We start from the raw sequence: 23,499 nt of genomic DNA on the forward strand, positions 1-23,499 counted from the left end.
GGACACAGTGGCCTGAGGCTGTCTTCTGCCCAGCTCTTACTCTGGGGAGGGGTAAAGCCCAGTCTCATCACATGATGTGATGAGGCCCCGTCAGAGCCTGCTTTGCTAGGAGGAGCAGCCCAGGTCTAAGCTGAGGTATATTTACTGATCACCTTCCAAGAATCATGCCAAACTGACCCTTAAGTACAAGCTGGCTGAGGAAGCTGCCAGACCAAGAGCCCCTCCTCCCAGGAGGTCCTCAGCAAACTCACACTGATGCTCCCATGGAAGCTTCTTATTTCAATCTGTCTGCCTTTCCTCTCTCTCTAGAAGCCTCTACCAGGTGATGTAGGGCCCACCTTGGGTTTATGCGTGCTGCCTGGTCAGGTACTGGCAGAGAGGCCTGCGGGCTCCTGGGCCAGAGTCTAGGTTGACATTTGGCTGTATGTGCTGATACAACTGTAGGACTGTTCCACGTTCTTCTAGACTGGTTGGAAAACAGACTGTGCCTTAAATGGCCCCCACCCCCCTCAGGGATCCCTTATGACCAGCATTTGCAGGGCTAAGGCCTGGCAGAGCACGGGGCGCCAGCAGGAAGGCTGAACCTCTGCTCACACCAGCTGGTGCGCTGGCCAGAGGGGTTAAATGCTTTTAAAATATCACCCTTCCTGGAGCATCAGGGACCTCTGTGGAGCCTGAGGGACCTCCCTGGCCTACCCTAATGCAGCACCTACTGAGTGGGTGACAGGCTTCCAAGAGACAGGACTGTTGCCCCCAACAACACCCATTCATCATCTCTCTGAGCCTCTCCCCTGTGGTCTGGGCTGCTGGACTATGGCTTTGCTCACCCAGACCAGCCCTTGCTGCTGCTGCCACGGCACCCTGACCCCTTGTTCCACTTCAGCTTTTCCCTCCCTCCTTGCCTCCTATCCTTGGCATCCAAGGCTCCTAAACTTAGCCTGTGCTTCTTTGGGGGAAGCAAGCCAGAGGGTAATGCATGAGATGCCGTTGCGGTTGCCCTGATGGCAGTGGTGCTGGCCAGGGAGCAAGAGCTGGTGAGGGAGGAGGTTCCTCTCCTGTGGCCTCCATGACTCCCCAGTTAAGAGCCAGAAAAATCTTCCAGGCTTTTCAGGGCAAGGGGTGTAGACACAGGCCAGTTCCATCCCTCCACGGCTTAGAGAAAAGTGGGAAGGGGCAAGGGGAAGCAAAGCCATCCTCACGTCCCTTCTGCCGTGGGAATAACCCTCTGTGTTCTTGTATTTCCTTTCCCCAGCAAAGAGGCAAAACTATGGCAGTGCCCATCTTGCAAAGGGAAGTAAAGCAATCGGGCGCGTTCGACTGGTTTTCCTTGGGTCCTTTCCTTCGTCTTGTCCAATAATGCATGGTGTCCTTCTCTCTTCCTCCTCCCTCTTCCTCCCCCCCCGGGCAGCACTGGCTTCCCAATTCGGTCCTGGTTTTCTCCGTGTGAGAGAAGAGCATGCATCGGAGGGGGGAGCAGCCTCTAGCACTTGTCGTCCTCTTCCGTGTCACTCAGGAGGTCGCTGACAGCCCCACACATCACACCCGGCCCGGGCCCCCCGCGCCTCCGCCGTCGATAGTGCCCATTGGGCATCTGCCAGCTGTGCCGCAGCGGTGGGGCCGAGCCGATGGTGTTGGAGCGGCCCAGGCTGGTGGCCACAGCTGCTTCGAAGGTGAGCGTCTCCTCCTCGCCACAGTCCGAGGCGTGGGAGTCTTCGTGCAGGGCCAGGTAGGGCTCGGAGATGTAGCGCTGTGGGGAGGCGTGCTGACCCTGCTGTACGTGCCGGGAGCTGGAAGACTCCGCCAGGCCGGCCTCAGGGCTCTCCAGGGCTTGGGAGGCCATCGGAGAGCCACCCTCACTTCCATCAGCCGGTGGAGACATGCTCCCGGTGTGTCGAATCAGGGAGCTGTAGGAAAGGAGGGGCCGAGGCTTTGGTGGCACGGGCGGGAGCTGCCGGCGACTTCGTCTCGGAGTGCTGGTGTCAGAGATGGAGGGGATGGAGCTCTCACTCAGGGAACCCGTGCCCTGTGCAGTGGGACAGACATGGCATGTTAGACGGGGCTGGGCCTGATCCCTACTTGCGGCCCTGTTACAGCCCCTAACCCTTCTGACAGAGAGCCTGTGGAGTCTGGACTCTGGGGGAGGGAGGGCTGAGTTGGGGTCCCAACTGCAAGTCCCCTCCCCGAGGAATGCAGGGATTAACTGAGACTGAGGAGTCTCTGCCACATAGGCCAGGGCAGGTCCATTTAAACTGCAGCTGAGGCCTGAGACTCTGCACTTCTAACAAGCTCCCAGGTGCCGGACCACGCGACAAACACTTCAAGTAGCGAAGATCTGGAAGCTCTATATATGTTACAAGTGGCTCACCAAAGAAAGCCTTGGGACTTTTCAGAAAGACCACTTACAGGAAAGGTGAATGAATGCTCTAGGGCTGGTGTCTGGGAAATCCTTCTTGGGAAGTGGATCTGAAGGAATGGCAAACACCTTCCCTCCTCTTCACTTTTGCCTTCGAGTCTTCAGTGGCTTGCTGACGTTAACTCATCCACATGACCAGCTGCTTCCTCAGACCTTACGTGACCTGCTCACCTATTTATTCCCAAGGGTCCCTGAGCCCAGTGCCAGTAAACAGACCTTCTGGAAGGTGTTTCTCAAGGTATGTGTGACCCATGAGCCACCTGCTCAGAAACTCTTGGGGAAGAAGGGGTCCTTTCAACTGCAGACTTCTGGGTTTCCCTTTCTAACTGGTCTCACTACTGAAGTAGAATGCTTTAGGCCCCAAGGCTATGCTTTGGTGATTATGTTCTGCACTGAAATTTGAAAGCCACTACTCTAGAAGAAAGTTCTCCACTGCCTCTAAAAGTCTCTATTAGCCCCTCCTCCTCCCCTCTGCTCACTGCTGTTGACTGGATCTCCCATCTGGGCTCTGACACCCATTGTAGGGCTGGGAGGAGGAGAGCAGGGCTAGAGCATGTTTTCACATAGCTCGGGTAGTTATTTTTTAGGCAAAGGATGGTGTTTCAACAATAGTCTGGAAGAAGAAGGTGGTCTTCTTGCGATGGCTGGAAGCTAGGTCAGTAAGGTTGAACTGATCCAACTTATAAATCCTGTGCTGAGGGATGAATCACCATTCTAACTAATACTTAGGATCATGTAACTGGTCAAAGAAATTTTTCTGGCTAAAGGCGATCTTTTCCTCCTAAATCTGGCTGAGACATTCATGCACGTATTTGTTGGGACTTTGTACCTCTGGGTTCTGAGGACTGAGATGGAATGACTTCTCAATACCATTGTCTTTCTTGGGGGAACTATCTGGTTTTCTGTGAATTCCTATCCTTTGTAAGTACACAAGCATGAGTAGCTAACTTCTGCGCACAATGGATATAGTTTCCTGTGAAACCAAGGTCTGTGTGGGTGCCCATATTTTGCACCTAATGTTAACAGACCACTCCTCCCTATCTTTCTAGAGGCTCCACTTCCTCTCCATGCTCACCTGTCTGTTGGGGGTCTGTGACCTGCCCTCGCTGGGAGACCTGGACTCATGGCGCTCGGGGGACTCCCAGTCAGCCTGGGTCCCTCGCTCCTCTGAGTTGCAGCGGGAGACATCGGGAGAGAGAAGATGCTTTCGCTCTTTTGAACGTCCCCGCTCTCTGCCCCCTGAGCGGTGGGTGTCAGACTTGTGGCCTGGGAGAGAAGACAAAAGCATCTGATCACAACTCTACCCATACTGGCCTCTGAACATAAAGAGATGTCATATAGCCTGGGACTGAGCCCCTAAAGAACCCCAGCTTCTCCAGGCATGTCAGAGGCAGGAGGGAAAGGTTGGAAAACTACCCTTTGTGAAGAGGTAAGTGTGCAGACACACAGGCCAAAGGATGCAATTGGTTCTCTTCTGCTTCTGTTAACCCTAGACACAATTAAGATAGAATCTTTGCCAACACCCTGGCCCAGGAATTCTCTAAGTCCTAAACATGGGTGTGTAACTTTTGGGGGGCAAGATGGCACCAGTAGAAGGGATGGAGGTCAAAGGGTTTCAGTCCCATTGAGGGCTTTTAGTCCCATTTCTGTGAATTACTGGCCCTATGCTACAGGCACGTCACTGCTTTTTAATATCTGTTTCCTCATCTAGCAAAACAGCGTTTGAAGTAGACTAATGATTTGCTAATGATTGTTATCAGTATGACCCTTTTCCTAAAAAAAAAAACAAAAAACAAAAAACCACACAAAATGAAACTCAAATACCTAAAACAGTTCCAGGTAACACTATCGAAGTTGAAGCAGAGTTGGAGGTGAGAGCCCAGACCCTGCCAGGAATATATCAGAGGCCCCCTAGCAAACCCCAGGGGTTTTGCAGAAGGCCATTTGAAAATCTCAGTTTTTTTTATTATTTAAATATAACTGAAATACAAGGTTAAATTAGTTCCAGGTATACAACATAATTGCTTCAATAACGCTATACATTTTAATGATTTCTATAGCCCTACTCTGAAAGAAAGAAATTTCAGCCTTTAGGATGAATATAGAGGACTTCATTTTGGGATAAGTCACAAAGGGAAGCCACTTCTGGTCATGAGCGTTCTTCCTTCCCTCACTCTCCTCAACCTGCATCCTTATCTGAATCCTGTTCCAGTGATTTTCAGTTCTTGCCAGAATTGGTCGTCAGGGTGGGAGCCTGAAAAGAGGTGAACAGTGAAGACCCCTTCACCTGAGTCAGAATTCAGGCGATGAGCTGACAGTCTCAGGGAGGAGTGGTAACTCCGGCGACGTGACTTGTAGGTGTTTTCACTGCTTCTCTCCATAGAGAATTCCTCCAACCATGAGGAATTTGAACGCTTATCCCGAATGGTGGAAAATGAGCGTCTCATGGAGCTAGGGTCTGTCACCACCTGGAAACGTGAACCCCCCCCCCAGAGGAACACAAAATCCGGATTAATTACTGGAAGGTTCTAAAATTAGGGAAGAAGTGAGATAGAAATTATTGAACATTGCAAAGCATAACTTCCCTTGAATCCCTCTTGCTCAGACCTGAGCTGAAGGAGGCTGTTCCAGAAAGTGTCTTATGCTATATTAACACAGATACTGAGACTTAACTAGGGTCTTTTCTTCGTGCTCAGGAAAGCAAGCAGCTGAGTATACAGGGTAAGCTTCCCATACAGCCATTTACCAGAAGAACTCAGCCAGGACCTGCAGTGAACCTTGGAATATGTGAAGGCAATTGTCAAAAAAAAGTCTGCACCACACAAGAAGCACAGCTTTGCCTTTTATTGTTTCCCCTCGCCAGAGAAGGAAGGCCCTGCCATGTAGCCTGGAAGCTTAGGAGAGCCTGTCACTGGGCAGCATCTAAGATTGAACTGCTCTCTATCATGGGTTCCATCCTAGTCCCACCTTAAACTCTGGCATTTTTGATTTGCCACAGATGTTAAAACAGATCCACAAAAACTTCTTGTCTCTGTCAAAACTTGATGTGAGACAGACAGACAGAAAAAAAGAAGCCAGGAAAACAGACAAATGAGGCGTGGCCTGCACTGGTTAGGACAGACGGTCCTGACACAGAGCTGTGTGTGTACATAATTGCATATGTGCTGGGGGAACCAGGAAAGGAGAAAAGGAAAAATACGCAGGGAAAATCCTGTAAAACATTTCTTGCATGGCTGGTTGAGTCTTGAGAATGTTGATCCCATCCGGAAGGAGTTATACCATTTTGCTGGCTAGACTGTTATGGTTAGGGCTTCCTTGAAAACACACTGTGGAGGAGTAGGCTCTATTAAAGATGGCCCATGAGCCAGATTTTTCTTGTAGGGAAGGGGTGGGGGCAAGTCAAGAGCTCACCTGATAATATCAGATGTTTTTTCATAACCCACCAATTCAATACAGCCCAGGATGCCACTGCATAGGGTAGGTGGTGATAGCTTTTTACCTGGGGATCCACAGTCAGGCGTGGCATAGAGGATGCCCTCCCAGATCCCGTATGCTCCTGGGTGTCCGAAGGAAGGTAGATGCCATGGTTAGAGGACTGCACGCTTTTTAATTCACTAACCTCTGGCTCCTGGAAATAAACACACAGCCACGCTTGTGGGACTTGGTTCCATCTCATTGCTTCTCACCTCCAGTGGATGATTCTGCCTCCTCCATAACAAAAATGGCTTTTAGAAGACAGACTTGCATCTTTATGATCTCAGCTGTATGTGTATATATGTGTCCATTTATGTATGCACATGTGGTATACCAGATGTCCCAAACAGAAAGCTCTACCTGGGATTAAAAGGTAAAGATTACCTTTCCTAGTCTAGTATTTATCACTTTTATTTACTACTAAGCAATGTTTCAGATTGTATAGCTCTGTAAAGTATTATGAGTCATAATACTTCTTAGATATGTGAAGTCTACTTTTTGAGAGTTGGTAGCATTGGTTTCCTCAGATTAAAAGAATAAGCCTATTTATCAACTAAATAGAAACTACTGGGGCGCCTGGGTGGCTCAGTCAGTTAAGCGTCCAACTCTTGGTTTTGGCTCAGGTCATGATCTCACGGTTCGTGAGTTTGAGCCCCGCTTCAGGCTCTGAGCTGTTGGTAGGGAGCCTGCTTCAGATTCCCTTTCTCTCTCAAAATAAATAGATAAAATTAAGAAAAATAAATAGAAATTCCTACTCTAAGGAAAGTCACCAATTTCTGGTGTCAAATATATCATCTCAAACCTTAAGACATGATTTTGTGAGCTGAGAGCTTTCCTAAGATTGAAACCATTTGAAAAATGTGGTAGGTGATGCTGTCAGGGATGCTCTAAACTAGCAGAGTCCAATATAATCCGAACTACTATGTAATTTTAAATTTCCTAGTAACTACATTTAAAAGAGTAGTTTTATCAAACTGTGTTTTATTTAATCCAATATATCCAAATATTCTCATGTCAACATGTAATCAATCTAAAAAATGAAGATATTTCGCATTTTTTTTTTTTTTGCACCAAGTCTACCTATCGCACATCTCAGTCTGGACTAGTACATTTCAAATGTTCAACTGCCACATGTGGGTAGTAGCTGTTATATGGGCTGTGCCACTCTAGAGAATTAGAGATTTCCAATCCACCCTTCTAAGTCTCTGTGCAACTTTTTTTGTTATTTTCCTGGCTAAAGAATGTTAGTTTGGCAAATGTACGTGATCTATACAGATAGCTACTGTCATTGCATAAAGGGTAGGGCTGCCTTGGAAATGTTTACATGGCCACCAAAGAGACCTAGAAATATCCTGGACATCTGGAGATTATAAACCAGAAAAAAAAAGCTATTTTATATTTAGGAAATTATACCTTAACAACCTAGTTGTCTGAATAGGGCACTGCTGAAGGAAGCATGCCCAAGACCCTGTGGCTGGGTGGTTACTGGGGTGAATGGGAAGACTGCCTTCCTAGGACATGTGATACGTGCACTTGAGGGAATTATAGTGTTTGTAGTACATGCTTTATAAAGCACACAGGTCCGACTTGAAACAGACGTGGTAACAACACTACAGGCTGTGGGGTGTGAGAGGTAGTGTAAGACACACGCACAAATCATGGCCACGCCTCTGGACGTGGAGCAGGGGGCCCCAAGGGATGGGCAGAAGTACACAGTGGTGAGAGTATAGCACGGGCTGACACCTGAACTGAATTACAGACACCAGTACTGACAATGAGATGAACACATATCCAAAAAGTCCTGGCACTACGGCTCAGCCCTGGGGAACCCACAGAAATAATGATGTAATAAAGAAAGCCTCCCTGTGAAAGAAAGGACACATTATTGAGATTTTCCCAGCCAGACGCATCATGAGGCAGACAAGCTGTAGAATGCTGAGAGGCACTTTTAAGAATCAAACTATCTGTACCAATTAGTCCATGGTACTAAATTCCTCACAAAGAAAGGCAGGAAATTCGTTCAAGGCTTCCTGCCTACCTTACCAAGAACACCTAAGGCACTCATACCATGCGAGGGTCTGGTCTAGCTGTCTCCCAAACACAGCAACGCAGAATTCCCTGTCTCTGCAGTCACTGGAGACGGAATCACCCATTTGAGCTACCAAAGGGTTTTTCCCTGCTCTGAGGGTACTCATGCCAGCAGACATGCACTCCATAAACAGATCAGTCCCACATTTCACCCACATCATCCATCTAGGATGGCTCTGAGGTGCACGGTAGCAGTGGAGAGGGGTCAGGAGAGAAGGGGAGAGAAAAAACAGATGAATTATAATCAAAATGGCATAGAACTTACTATAAGCTGTCTATATGGATTTTTGCAAATGTTGGGTTTTGTCTTTTTCTTCCCAGGCCAATGAACACTTGGGGTTTAATTCTAAGCCCAGGAAGGAACCTGATCTGATGACTCCTGAACTAAGGATAATGGTAAAGTCTATTATCATTGGAAATCACATGTTAGCTTTGTATTAGCAAAATCTAAAGGTCAGTGTGCCCCCTCTTCTCCAAGCTTAAACTTGACTCAAGAGGTTTCTCAGGAATTTTATCATTTATGCTAATAAAAAACTATAGGCTTGGGGCACCTGGGTGGCTCATGTGGTTAAGCGTCCGACTTTGGCTCAGGTCATGACCTCACACATGAGGGTTAGAGCCCCGCATCAGGCTCTGCTGACAGCTCAGAGCCTGAAGGCTGCTTTGGATTCTGTGTCTCCATCTCTCTTGTCCTTACCCCATTTTCGCTCTGTCTCTCAAACATTAAAACAAAAACAAAACTCTAGGCTTATGGGAAGGATTTTAGGGACCTCTTAGAATGTAGTTGGCTGGTAGAATTGTGACCCAAAGGGACACACAGAAAAGAGGTAAGAGATTGTTCTGTAACTCTTGGCTGACAGCCAGTCACTCACACGTGCTCCCCTGAGTGATCCAGGAGCAGGGCGTCTCCCAAGGGCTGGCGTAGGATATTCCTGTGTTCCCAGAAGCAGTACCTGGCTACACTAAGCTGTCCATTTGGTGCCACTCATTCTGACGGTCCATCCTAAGGCCCCATATCCAAGGCAAGATTTTGACTCTTGCTTCTACATTTGCTGCTTACAGGCATAAGTTAAGAAGGTTTGGCCTGAAGCAGTGTAAGTTCCTGCAGTAGGTAAGGGGACTCTGGGATTGTAAAAATCTGCAGAGGAAGCATTTGTCACAGAACATCAGAGATTCAGCTATGAAAGGAGAGACAGCAGGAAACTCCTGGGGTAACTAACTGGCAGGACTACTGGAAAGGGTTTTCCTGATAAACCATAGCTATGAAATAAAATTTGGAAATGAGAATGGGAGGGATCAGGAAACCAAGGAAAGATTTTTGAGGTCATGTAACTCATTCATTCACCAGAGACTGCTGTTCCTGAAACTGTCCATCATCGGCTGGGTCCATACAAGCCAACTGGAATATTTCCTGGGGGGAGAGCGGACTCATCGAAGGGTATCCACTACGGCCACTCCTGAAAAGCAATGGCAAAGTAGGAGGTAATGTGTACATGAGAGAAAAAGAGAGAAAGCCATGTCATAGGCACCACTATTAATTCCCACCCCAGACAAGACTTCCTTCCCACCAAGGGTAACACCCTTTAATACTGGCTGGCTTGTAAGCCTGGTAACTGACAGGCAGCTGGACCCTAGAATTAAAAAGTAAAAAAAAAAAAAAAAAAAAAAAAAGCAAAAGCATTGGAAAGGAGAAACCACTGTTTTCAACCTGTGTTGGGAACCATTCAGTATTCTGCTGGTGACTGGTGTATCTGTGACAAATGACATTATTTGTCACACTCAGCCATATGGAAGACCAATGCTGGATTGCAAACCTGTTTCTGCTCAGTTTCTCCCTTCAGCAGAAAAAAATGCCATAGTTTAAACAGAGAACAATTTGTTTAAATATTAAGCAGTCATGGTCTTTTAAAAAATTTTCCTCCAGTTTCAGTAGAAATATGGTTTTATTGTGCCAACATCCCTGGCCAAACTAAACAATTCAATGCTATGAACACTTATTGAAGGACGACTGTGCCAGACATAGTATCTGTTGGTTTATGAACGTGTGGAGTGATCTCAGAGGTGCTGGTGAGGAGGTGGTAACTTCTGGGTTGATGGCTATGTAGGGGGATGCTTGAGTGGTGATGAGGTAAGAGGCCTCTGAATGAAAGGTATGGACAGCTGTCCCTGTGTGCCTGATATTAAACCACTGTTGGGTACCTGTGGACACTCTTAGCCAATGGGATCCACGGGGCAGGTTAGGAGAAAAAGAGATAGCCAGTCTTTCCTGAGAAGATAGCTGCTATAAAATAACAGGTGCCCTCTGACCTACTCAAGGATGCAGAGTGGGCTTCCTGATCGTGGGAAGAAGGTCAGGGTCTGGGCCGCAGCTCTCAGTAATGGTGGAGCTGGCAGGGGGAGACGGGTCTACCACCTTACGCTCGAGGAACAGCCCTTTCATGGTTGAGTCTACTGTACTCATGAATGCATCCACTGGAAAATTTGAGGCATAAACAAGGGGTTCCAGTTACTTAAAAATAATCCATAGGCACAATCTTACCTTGACTTGGATCACAAGGAGAGATCTGAAGAGCAGAGAGTCACCCCCCCCCCCCCCCGGTCTGGCCCCTTGCTGCTGGGAGGAAGTTTGCTGAATTTTCACAACTGATACAGAGTGATCTGATATTTAAATGACCTGCTTACATGTTACTCATCTTACTAAGTGTGTCTTCTCCTGAGAACCACTAGGAGTAGGATAGGCACTGCTGTATGAGGAATCACAGAATCCCTAATAGGTAGAGAGGACCCTTGGAATCACCGAGCAACCTCAGAGTTGACTAACTTCAACCGAGAGTTGGCTTCCTACTTTAAAAACCTTGTCTGTCTTCTCATCGTTAGGATAAAGTCTGGAACATGGCTGCTCATGATCTAGTTCCTATTTTTCCAGCTTCCTCTTGCCCTTCACCCCCCGCTCCTGAATTTCATTCTCTTAAGTTCACTGAATGTGCCCACCCGGCTTCTTTCTGCCTCAAAATGTTAATACAGGCTGTTCCCAGAGAACAGAATGCTTCTCTCCAACTCCTCTGCCCTCCACAAACTGTTCATGTTACTTTGAGTTCATCCTTCAAAATTCACTTTGTTAAGTAAATGCTCTCTGATCTCTCCCTCTGCCGGAACTGGCAGGTCCCCTTTTCACATGGACTCAGATTCTGCCACACTGTTTTCTTCCTATACAAATGACTGAAAATGACAGCTTTTCTTCTTTCCAATAATTGTGTTTCATGACTGGCTTCCCTCCAGGTGTAAGCTCAGTAAGGGCAGAAGTTACGGAGGGACCAATGTCCCCCTCTCAGGACATGTGCCAACATCGATCCCAAAGGCTCATGCCAGAAACTTGGGGGTCATCTTTTATTTTTCCCCTCTCCTTTACTCCCTGAGGCAAATCAATCACCAACTCCTATCCAGTCTCCCTACTGATAATATTTCAAGTCTTTGCATCTCTCCCCATCTCCCTCTTGTTAGTCTAAGGAACAGTCATTAATAATTTACACAATTGTAGTCACATACCAAAAGCAGTACTGTCTCTCAAACTCCTCCCCTCTGATCCAAGCCCACACTGGATTCAAGAATGATCTTTGAAAAGTTCAAGTCTGATCATGTCACACTGATGAGTAAAACCCCACTCCCATATCCCATTTATAATGCTCCCACGTGCTGGCCCCAGTGGAGTTCGTCACCTGCTGCCTCACTGAGCTCTCTGTGCTCCAGCCAGCCATCAGGCTCCTGAAGCTTATCACCTTCTCCCTTCTCTTGAAGAACATGCCTCTGAGTCTCACTTAAACATTACTTCCGCAGAGAGACTTCCCTGACCCCCTGACCAGGTGTGCTGCTTCCCTCCTGTGGTATTCCAATAGGTGACGCTTCTCCATTTGAACTTTCATCACTTTTGTAAATTTCTTTTTCAGGATTTGTCTCCATGGGGACCGTGATAATGTTGACTGCTAAATACTTAGTGCCTGAGCCAGCTTTTCCATCATATTGGGTTTTAATAAATATTGATCAAATCAATGAGTGAATCAATAAACACAGAGAGAAGTTGGACTGATGCCATGTGGGAGTTATGTAGAGCAAAATGTTTCGGTGAGAGAGGTCTAGGTAGAGGGGTGGCCTCCTTTCTAAGCCAAGGACTCTTGAAAAATGCTGCACACCCTTCCACTGGGAAGGTTCCACTGCTCCAGGCATACCTCCTTCCCGCACAGATCAAAGATAAACATCTGCCGGTTTTGTGTAGACAGGAGAATCCATACCTTGCTACCTCATCACATCAAATATTTGTAAAAATGAGCAATTGCCTGGTCATGGTGTTTGTCCTTTGCTTCTCTTGTAAATGTGTTGGATTATGACCTCTGAAATCAATGTTTTTCAAAAACAGGCATCCAACACCACAGGCAGAAAGGAACTCATGGTGAGAGACTCCAAATGGCTTTCATTCCCCTGATGATTCCTAAAGTTGTGATATTTAGTGACTATTGGCTCCATGAGAACCAGGGCTGGGTTAAACCCAACAACAAAACCTCATTTACATGGGGTAGAGGAATTTCTGCCCTTTGGGTACTCGTACATGCTTGTTGAGGAGAGAAAAACCATGTTATAATGAGATAGGGATGGTATAATAAAGCATTTATGACTAACAAGTAGGGGCTAAGGCTTGCAACTCAGAAGAGTTGACAAATTCCTTAATTGAGGTTTTGTTTCTGCTTCCAATATACACATTTTTTTGTGTGTGTGCCTGATCTAAGGTTGCTTTTGTTCATTACAGATAGCACCGTAGTGGGAATACTCTAGAGGTTAGGAATAACAAACTTAAATTCCAGTTCAGCTTCGGCAACTAATTTAATGTCCAATTTCTTATTTGTTTGAATGATGACACTAACTTATGCCCTTTTTCCTTTGTCCATTCCCAGTGCTGTCTCTTAAGCTTTCCACAATACCAAATATGCATTGTCTGCCTTTTATTACCCCTGCTGAATAACCATTTTAAAATAAAAATTGTAATGGGGCACCTGGGTGGCTCAGTCGGTCAGGTATCCAACTTCCTTTGTGAGTTTGGGCCCCACATCGGGCTCAGCGCTGACAGCTTGGATCCTGCTTCAGATTCTGTGTCTCCCTCTCTGCCCCTCCCCCACTTGCACTCTGTCTCTTTCTATCAAAAATAAACGTTAAAAAAATTAAATACATAAATAAAAATAAAAAATGTCTTCACCTCAGAGAAAGGGTCATTTGGCTCAGACTATTATTTCTGGGGCATTTCTGGGCCTGCACAATGGCATGGGTGACAGGATGCAAACAGGGCAGCTGTGGACCCATTGGTTATACTCACAAGCCTGAGACAGGGTCCTGCTGGAGATAAGGCAGGGCTTTGGCATTAGCAATGATCTCCTGAGGCAGAGATGAAGGCTCCATGCGCTGGAACATGGGTGCGTTTTTCTGTGTTAAAAGTAGGAAGGAGGAAAAAGGAACTCATATGACCCTGGGGTGTGTTGGTGGAGTGGGGAATACAATTTACTTGGGTAAGATAGGAACATGCCTGATACTCTGATCCACTGGGTTTCTAATCCCCACAACTAGAAAGTTCCTGGACGCTGCACCCCTACCTCTGCTTCTAAGCACTTGCAGGGCACTGTGCCCCAGCTATGCACAGGCCCGTCCCTATAGGGAGTCATGTGACTCCTCACGGCCCACCCACCTCCCATACTGTCAGTGACCCTCACCTGTTCCTCCAGCTGCTGCCTCTGCTTCTTCACCTTACTCTGTTTATAGTAGTCCATGATCATCATTGCTGCATAGATTTTGCCCACAGTCAGGTCAGAGGCTAAAAACACAAATGTGGCATGGAAGGGAACAGGGAGAAGACAGGTGGCAGAGAGTGAGGATACCTCACAAGCTTCCCCATTCTTTGAACCAGGTTTGCTCCCGCAGCCATCCACCTATCCAGTATTTATTGAGAGCTCCACATGCACCAGACCCTGAGGATACAAAGTGACTAGGTTGCATATCTATCTTTGGGAGCTTCCATAGCCACCCAGTGAGAGTAGGCGTACTGATGAGAAACCACATGTGAGTAAGCATCACCTCCACTGGTCTAGATTTCCATGTCTAAGTAACGGCACCCTATTCCCACCTGCATGAGGGTTTGCTGAACAGTATTATGGGTAGGGAGAGAGCTATGCACCCAAGAAGTTTCACCCACGACTACAGTGACCTATCTTGAGAAAATGTTTTCAATTCATGCCAAAGGGATTAAGGAGTGGGAGATTTGGGTTTCCTAAGAATAAAAGAGCAACCTTCCCTTATCTCCTTGATCCCTCAGTGTTCTAAAAGATGTGGCCTTGGTATGCTGAGCTCAAAGTGACAACGATACCCAGGAGGAGACCCACACCTTTGGGCATGGGCACGAGCAGATCTAGCATCTTCTGGGATAGGTGAGGCCAGATGGCCAGGGTCTCCTTTTGTAGTTCTGAGTCTAGCTGCTGTCTGTCTGCACCACCTAGAATAAAATAAACTTCAATAAATAAAAAAGACATACAAATAACCAGTACCCAGGGAACAGGTGGGGGGAGGAGCTGAATCAGCATGGCACCTCATAGTCCCAGAGGAGATCTTGGCACTTCGTGACAGTGGATCTTGTAATACCACGTCTTTCTGCTGAAGAAGCAGAACACATTTTGGCTCCCGTTTTTAGTGACTCAGGGATATCCTGCCACAAGATCTGAGGCCCCAAGACCAAGATCAGCTTCCTCATTCATTTGAAATACCTCCCAGGAGCTTAATATATCAGAGGGAAAGATGAAAAGAGCCACAAGGAGCCTCCCCTGACTCATTACACATACATCAATTCTTCCGGCAACTCTGACTCCATAGTCTGAGTGACCTGATTTTAAGAAGGATTTGGATCAGGCAAGAGCAGGAAGGCTAGATGCCCATCTGGAAGTAATAAACCTCTTTTCTCCTAAATCGCTGAACCGGAAATCAAGAAGAGCAAAGAACGGCCCTGATGGTATCTGCCACAAACCTTCCAGAGTATTAGAGATACCACATAAGAAACAAAAAGAACAAAATTAAAACTCATTTGTTCAATAAACAAATATTTCTAAGATGCCTACTATGTGCCATTCACTGAAGACCACATCCTGGTAAAGCTGAAAGGAGGCTTAGAGATTGTCAGACCAGTCATTTATTTTCCAGGAGGAAATGGCAGGCATTATAGTGATTGGGTCAGAGGTGAAAGTAGGACCCTGATAGTTGATTTTCAGATCACGACATTGTCAGATGGATGCAATGTTCAAACAGCTCTGTCCTGTGCCACCTTGGGTGAGTCGTTCCAGAGTCCCATTTTCCTTTCCTGGCTTACCTTTGGCGATTTTGATGTCCAGTGCTGTCCGTATCAGAGCCATGAGTGTGGAGGTGAAGTGGACTGTCATGTCCTCAGCTACTGGCATATTCATCAGGACCAACCTCTGTGCGAAAGAGAGAAAAGAAAGAGCAGGAGGGAAAAAAATATCGAAAGAAACCTTGGTGAGAAGAGAAGAAAAGTGTGGAGGTCAATGCTGAGACAAAAAAGAAGGGCAAGGATTCCCCATCCCCGGTCCCACCTCCTCTCCCTGCTTCTCACTTATGGCTCATTTGCTGCTGTTTAGTACCCCCCCCCCCCCCCCCCGGAGAATGTTGCCAAATTCCAAAAGAAGGAAGACTAATCATTCTTGAGGACTCCTCCATGGTCCTAAGAATGTCTTTAATAGGGATGGAAAGTGATTTCTAAAAGAAGTGGCTCAGAGAAAGGAGTCAGCTCTGGGAGGTGGCTCCATTCCCTGATGCAAGGCTGCTCTCTCTTTCCCCTTGTCCCATGGATACCCCCAAAACTCACATGGAAAGGTAGTGATGGGAGAGATTTTGCTTTGCTTATCTGTTGAAATATGCATCCTGATGCCCCCCTTTTTGAGTCTTTAAAAGGTGAAATTTGCCAGCACGTGATTGAACATGCATAAGTCCAACTTATCCAAAGGTGGATGAGGTGGAGCAGGATGGAAGAGGAGGAGAGTGCAAACAGGGTACAGGGGAAGAAAGCTGGGAACAGCAGAGGAGAGAGAATGAGAGAAGGGTGACCAAGGCAGGAGCAGAGTGGGCAGGCCTTGTTCCCCTCACCCAAAAGAAGGGATCAAACTGAAATGGCCAAATCCACTTTCCAGAGAGTATATTGCTTTTGGAATCCTTTAACTTTTCCTCCAGTCCCCACGCCCCTTCAACCCGCCAAGCTTCATCCCCGACATTCAAAAAACTCAAGGCCACATTCTACCACCTGGTACTTTGGGATGTGGCCATCATGAGCAAAAAGGATGCCAGCCCATAAGCTGCACATGAAGAGCCATGTACTGGGCCCTCAAGGGCCCTGTTCCAAGGAGATGCTCTCTGGAGCTGTACAAGGTGGAGGCAGCAGCAGCAGCAGCAGGTCCTCTGGCAGAACCACCAGCCTAGCAGGGAGGGACATGTCTCTTCCCAAGGCAGGATCTCTAATGCTCCAGTGGAACATCTGGCCTAATGTGATTCTATAGGCATGGTGTCTTAGAGTGTAAAGTCAGTTTCTTGTTTGTATCTGAGTTCCATCTCTCTCCCACTTCCTTAAGCTTCTAGAGAAGTGGCCACATTGCTGTGGTATATTCCTAGATGAAAGAGCTCCAGAGTTCTGGGTCAGTCTAAACACCAAACAGTAACTATTACTAATGGGTGGAGAAAAAAAAATCAGGCCCCAAAGCTCTGAGTACCTACCCTAATGGCGGGTGACTTCCAATGTATGCTGCTGCTCTGAGCAAGCCATGGGGAATCCACCCATAACTCCAGGGCCAGCCCCCAAATCAGTCATGCCAATAATGCAAATCTAATGCTGAGTGCAACTTGTGCCCAATGTCACCTTTTCCCTTGTACTGACAAGAGAACCAGGCAGCTGGGCTGGTGGGGGAAGGGGCCTGGATCCTTCATCATGTATCCTAGAAGTCGCGTTCTTCTTTTTTTCTAATACCTAGAAGGAACCATGCCACAGTTCCTTCCTATATCAAAGAAGAAGACATTCATTAAGGGTTTGCCTCTCTCCTAAAAATTTGAACCATGTTTAGACAAATTTCTGCATCATTTCCTCAGCTTATCTGATTGGAGGTTTTTTCTAGGCTCTGATAGCAGTTTTGCTGTTCGCTTCCTTCTTGCCCATATATGCTATCCTGCAGGCCACCACTCTGCCTCCTCTGAGCAAACACGCTACTTAACACTTCCTTTCTAGTCATCTGCTCACAAGAAGCCACACGCTTGGAGACACGCAGAACACACAACAAGCCCCACGGTGAAGACTCTTGCCAATCATTCCTCATATTGTTTCGGGACTCCATACTTCCAGGAACCTTCCTTGCCCTTTGACCTCATCATTCCTTTTCCCCTTGGTTCCCTCCTCCGCCTCCCCGGCCCAGCTTCCTCCCCATGTTCTGGCCTCCCTCCTGTTGGTCTCTAGCCCAGAACAAAGGAAGGGGTGGTCTACCTTATATGCCACTTTGGAGGGACATCTCTTGCCGAGGCCTAGCGGTGGTGACATGAGAGTCAGCATTTCATACATCTCAGTGTAATGGATGCGGCCACTGCTCATGGAGGGGTGGTAAGTGGAGACGGGGTGGGGGGGCAGGGCAGGGAAGGAAGTGAGGAGAAGGATGCAGACCAGGAGGAAAGGAGAACAGGCATTCCCAGAGAGCCAAAACAAAACAAACAAAATAATACAGAGAACAGGAGAAGAGAAACAAAACAAAATGGACAAACAGAAAAAGAATAGGAAACCTGTTAATCGAGGCAAATCATACACGGGACTCCATCCTGGTGCGGATTTATATCACGCCCCACACAGACCCGGGAACGTTGGTGGCAACCTCTGGTCCCCCTGACTCTGCTGCGTAGTCATGGGGACGCGTTTTCTCCTCGTGGTCGATTGTTACCTACTTCGCTACTCACTCTATCCATCCTCCATACAACACAAGCCTGTTTTCAATTCCCAGGGCTGTGTGCGAGCGGTATAAAACGGATAGACGGTGCTCCAGCCACGGGTTAGGATTTCTGGCCCCGGCTGGGAGGGGGCCCCGACCTGCATGTCAGGCCCTTCTCCTCCTCTGAACCCACAGGCGGAACATCGTGTATCCCCCTCTGTGGTGTGTGTGCGAAAGGAGGCGGCAACTTGCACTGAAAGTGGCGCGCTACTTTTCGGAGCCGGCCGGTTGCTTCCACCTGGCTCTGCGGGGAAGAGTGCTCTCTACTCCGGGCATGCCCCAGGGCGATGGCATGCTGGGGACAGAAGAGACCAAACCAGGAGGAGGAAGAGCATCTCGCATGCCATGCTGCCCTCCCGGCTCTCCCCACATGCGGCTGCAGGTTTCACCGGGGCGGAGTTTAAAGAGTCTCAGCAGAGGCAGCTGTTTGGCCTCCTGAGTACAGGAATCACTGTGTCACCACCCCACGCCAGCTCCTTCCCATTGCCCTGGCTGGCATCTTCCTGGGCCTAAGTCTTCTGCCAGCTGCCGGACCGAGCTACGCCCAGAGAGCCCACCCTTCTCTCCTGCGGCACCAGGAGATGCTTCCTTAGCTAGCGGGTTTGGATTCGACGGTGGCTTGGCAGAGCCGCTCCTGTTCCAGTTCCCAGGGTCTGGCAGAGTTGAAGAGGGGGTCCTATGTGCCCCTGAGCAATGTCCTTGGTCTCACAAACAAGCAGTGATGTCGCAGTTATGACAGGCCCCCTCAATCCCCTCAACACTACACATAAGACCCCTAAGGCAAGAAATCTGCTCAGGAGCCTCCGCTGCCCTACAGAGACCTTCGCAGACCCCCTAAGCTACTGCATTCTTCTAGACACCCCAAGTCTACCCTCTCTTACCACTCTCACCTCCTGCCCTGATTCATTATAGTTTCTCCCCTCCTTTCTGTCCTCAGGCTTTTACAATCCTTTCTGACCAAACTATCCAGGGGCTGGAGAATGGGCGGAGGTAGGGACAACTAGAATCACATTTTGCTACATTGCACATGGGAGGATGCTGCTGCTTTTCACCAAAAGGAGGTTCTCTGTTCTCCAGTGAAGACGTCTGCATTCTCTGGAGGACGGGGAGGTCCTTCTGGTGAAATCTACAGATTAAGATGGAGTGGGGAGAGGGAGAGAGACAGAGTGTGTGTGTGTGTGTGTGTGTGCGTGTGTGTGTGTGTGTACACATGACTGAGTGTGTGCATGTGCAGAAAAGTGAGAGAGGTCAAATCGGCCTTCCATATCAAGTCCTTTTTTCTGCCTTCCCCCCAAAATGTGCCCTTCTTCCTTCTGTAACAGCTGCTGGTTCTGGGAGTGTTTGGACCTCTTTAAACTCAAAGGAAAGCAACATGAAGGTTCCCTCATGTGGCGCAGCGGTGGTGGAGCAGAACGGAGAGGTGGGTTCGAAGTGGCACCCCACCGCCGGTCATGGCTGGGGACTGGGAGGCAAACCTTGCAAGCCACCCTGTAGGGGCAGTTCTCTCCCAGGCCCAGAGGCGGCGAGATCACCCGCACTAATTTGTACATATCCTTATACGGGATCCTGCCGCTGTAAAGGAAGCACAGGTGGGTTAATAGGACACTCAGAGAAGGGTGGGGAAGACAGGACAGTTTAGCCATGATGTTGAGGGCTGGAAGAGGGAGAGCAGCTTTTTCCCTCCGGCCTGGTAAAACCCAACCAGGAGAGACTGAGAGCAGTGAGCCTCAGAGAACCATCACCTTGCTGAACTGCACTGCCCCCAATTTTCTAAGGAAATCAGAACCCGTCCAGTGCCCAGAGGGGCTGCTGCATGACCAAGAGCACCCCGAGACACCTATCTGGCCCACACTTCGTCAGATGCAGAAAATGGACTCTGGCTCGAGCCAGGCCTTGAAGAGCACAGCCTGAGAGTTCACACAAATGCCTCTGACAGCTGTCAAGAGCAGATGCCAGGCTGCCGTGAAGTGGACTGCCCAACTGTTTGCTTTTCGCAGACATTGATTACAGTCGGTTACTCAGACCTGCTTGTCAGGGGCAGTGGGAAGTCAGCATCTTTCCGCAGACTGTGAGAGACAAATTTCCCATTAGGCTAATTAGCAAGGAGCTCAGTTGGCACAAGGGAATTTGCAAAGGGCTTTGCTTCTCTTGGTGGCAGATTGTTCCCGAGTTCAGCTTGGGCGAGCTCTGCTCCCTCGGTGGGAGCCCGCCTGGATCTGTGCTGGGAGAGCAGCCTGGGAGGGAGCTGTGGACACTCTCCTTCCGGCTCTGCTCCTGCCAGCCAGCCCACAGGCAGCCTGGTCAGATCCAGCCAGAATTCCAGGAACAAGGTGACCTATCTCACCAACCTTCTTTCACAAGGGCCTGCTAGAGAGTCCTGGCTTTCCGTGAGAAGGACAGAATCAACAACTGATTCCTTTTCAGCAGCTAAAGCATCTGCTCTTTCAGAGACCAGAACAAGGAAGCAACATCCCAGTATGGACCATGGTTTCCACTGGAAATTATAAACACACATGTCCACCTCTGAGCATCCAGTCCTTGCCAGCTGCCACGTGAGGCTTTGCCCCAGCTTTACTCTTTCCAGCCTTTTTTTGATTTTGGTGTTAATTCCTCCTCTTTTTCTAAATAACAGCTCATCGGTACTTCAAGTCTCTTGATTCTTGAGAGGAAGTTCATTTAACCATTTGCTCTTTGTTTCTTACTGAGATTGGGATGCGGGTGGGTTGGTACTGCCTATAGGCTGGTGTTCCCTGCATCCTGTATGAGTCTTCTTTTTGAACACATTGGCTCACGTTATCCCTGTTAGTTCTTTCCCCTGCATCTCAAAAAGAAGGCCAGTGAAACTAACCAGAACATGACGCTGTGAATTTCAAAGCAGAAGAGATTCTCCATTCTATTTTTGCTCTCTCACAGCTCCTATATCTGAGTCTCATGGTTTTTTTGTTTGTTTGTTTGTTTGTTTGTTTGTTTGTTTTAGTCCTCATTGAATCATTTCTTCCCAGCAGCCAGAATGAGTCGGGAGAAACACATTTAATGCACATAGTATTTGGGTCCCAAGATAATATGAAAGCACAGGAAGCTGTGGTTTCAGAGAGCTAAAGACACCTGAGTGAGGCCAGGTGAGCAATGAACTTCTCTGCTAGCAGTTCTCCTCTCAGGTTGAGTGAAGACATCCCTTCTCAGGCTCCAAATCCCATGGCCATCCATGCTTTCCAAACCAATTTTCCATAGCTTCTGGTTGTTTTCCTGTATAGTTATTGTCAGTTATAACAACAGTTACATACATGATTTCATATCATCCTACTACCACCCTTCAAAGCAGGCAGGTATCAACACCATTTACAGATGAGGAAGCTCAGAGTAGTTAAGTGACTTGTCCAAGGCCACAGGGCTGATTTGATGCAAGCCCTGGCTACATTCCCTCTAGCACAGCACCCATGGCTTTCTAAGCAGCGCATCTACCAGAAAGTAGATCCAGAGAGGAAAAGCCATTGCTCAGCCATCGTAATAGGAATGGATTTAGAGAACTCTGTGCCCTAAGTCATTAATAATTACTGAGGGGAAGAGGAATTCTGATTCACTCTTCTGACATTTGACCCAAGTTCAACAGCCTCACAGGAGGGAAGATTTTAGGATGAGTCTCAGATTATGAAGGGGCTCCAGGTGGAAGCAACGTGGGCCATTCCTGTGAAGGATGGCATTTCTTGTAGTATTTTCAGAGGGGGACCAGAATGGGTAGATTGGTGAGATAAGATCCTAGAACTAAAATGACATGGGACAGAAAAGTTCCTGTGAAGGAAGTGCTTATAGAACAGTCACCCTGTCCTCAACCGTGAGGGGCCAAAATGCTGTTTCTGTCCTCTAAAGCAGGGATCGGCAAACTTATTTGGTAAAGGATCAGGTAATGCTTTGTATTTTGAGGGGCACACTGTCTTTGTCACAACTACACAACTCTTCCTTATGGTGTGAAAGCTGCCACAGACTATATATAAATGAGTGGATGGCTGTGTTCTAATAAGCTTTACTCACACAAACAGGCAGTGGACCATGTTTAGCCTTGAAGCTGAAGTTTGCCAACCCCTGCTCGGAAGCCCAGGAGGCACATCATCTGAGAAATACTGGACGGTGAAAGAAATCGGGGGATGTTATTCATGCAAATTCCTGCCATTTAATTCAATTCTGTATATAAAAATCCTTAAGTGTTTAGGGGATCAGTTGGAAGATCAGCCTGCTGAGTTTTCTACATAATTTTAGTCAATCTCAAACCATGTCTTTCGAGAGGGATGAGGGAGATAAAATGCTCATGTCACTTACTGTGATGGCCAGATGTTCTGGCCCAGAAGACCCCTGTCAACCCACCCCTCTCCCCGCCCCAATGACTCAAAGGAGTCCACTAACCACTGGTAGGGAAGAAAAAGAAAAAGATTACTGGAAGCCCCTCTGGTGATTGAAACCAAGCACTCTGAGGTGCAGACTGTGTGATGAGATTGGCAAAGAAAAGGAAGGCCTGTCACAGAAGGAATGAGAGGGAAAAAGAAGATAAAGAAGCTATGTTTTTGTTGGCTGGCTGGATACCAGAGCCAATCTGAGGGCCTGAGCTCTTCCCCAGGCCAGGACTGAGAGGAATCTCCTCTCCTTCTGTAACAGGCAGTCCTTTAGGTGGCTCTGGTTCCAACCCCTTCCTTGGGAACCCCACAGGCCCTTGATATGGGCCCCACTGGGATGGTCGAGAGGCCTACGCACCATGCAGCTCTGTCATATTCTGCCCAGACGCGGACAAACTCGTCCAAGTGGTGAGGCCCTAGGATGGATGAGTCCCGAGTCAGGTACTCAAAGTTGTCCATGATGACGGCCACAAACAGGTTGAGCATCTGGAGGGCATGGGGGAGAAGAGGAGTTAGGTAGTGCAAACAAACCTAACACAGTAAAACAGGTTTCAAGGCCAATAAAGAATTCAAAAGTGTGTGAGGCCGAAGTTCCTAACTAAAGCCCTATTCATCTTGTTGAATGCCACGTGTTTTCATCAGAATTTCCACACATTTCACTGTGTATTATTTCACTCTTCAATGCCACTTTATATTTGGAAAGAACCCCACAAAAAGAGTCACTTCATTATCTGTTCAATTAATTTGTTATTGCAGCAGAGGGAGCAGTAAGAGCGACAACATTCTCGAAGTCAAGGCCTGACACCAATCCTCCCTTCTAGCCTCCCCCACCCCCAACCCTGCTCCACAAAAGGAGCCAACAGAAGAACTAGTAAGATGCCTTAGAGCTGACTGCGTGGCTTACTGTGTGAAGACCTGGAAGCCGTTCACGACCTGAAGTGGCTTCCAAGACCCCGTTGTCTCACTTATTTGCACAACATTTGCACAGCATTTATTGTGCACCCATTGTGCTGCAGAGATCCAGGTGCTAAGGATGGGAAGTAAGAAAGTTTTGTCCAGAGATACATTCCTATGCCTAGCACATTGC

General features: G+C 47.8%; 1 protein-coding gene across 3 annotated transcripts in view; it reads right to left on the bottom strand.

Moving 5' to 3' along the window:
- Positions 1–1,228: 1,228 nt before the first annotated feature.
- The window catches only part of CACNA1E (calcium voltage-gated channel subunit alpha1 E), a 313,280-nt gene continuing 291,009 nt past the window's right edge, over positions 1,229–23,499 (bottom strand). For 2 of the 3 annotated variants that reach the window (XM_047840446.1, XM_047840445.1), the window contains 10 exons: positions 22,771–22,898; positions 17,535–17,631; positions 15,366–15,471; positions 14,394–14,501; positions 13,726–13,826; positions 13,335–13,441; positions 9,321–9,432; positions 4,701–4,881; positions 3,489–3,679; positions 1,229–2,023 (listed from right to left, as the gene is read on the bottom strand). In XM_047840446.1, the coding sequence (XP_047696402.1) occupies positions 1,481–2,023; positions 3,489–3,679; positions 4,701–4,881; positions 9,321–9,432; positions 13,335–13,441; positions 13,726–13,826; positions 14,394–14,501; positions 15,366–15,471; positions 17,535–17,631; positions 22,771–22,898 (1,674 nt within the window). In that variant the 3' untranslated portion in view covers positions 1,229–1,480. Of the gene's footprint in view, positions 2,024–3,488; positions 3,680–4,700; positions 4,882–5,912; positions 6,042–9,320; positions 9,433–13,334; positions 13,442–13,725; positions 13,827–14,393; positions 14,502–15,365; positions 15,472–17,534; positions 17,632–22,770; positions 22,899–23,499 lie in introns of all 3 variants that reach the window. The other variant, XM_047840444.1, reaches the window with a different exon arrangement.

This window comes from Prionailurus viverrinus, chromosome F1, assembly GCF_022837055.1.
Source record: "Prionailurus viverrinus isolate Anna chromosome F1, UM_Priviv_1.0, whole genome shotgun sequence".
Classification (NCBI taxonomy): Eukaryota; Metazoa; Chordata; class Mammalia; order Carnivora; family Felidae; genus Prionailurus; species Prionailurus viverrinus.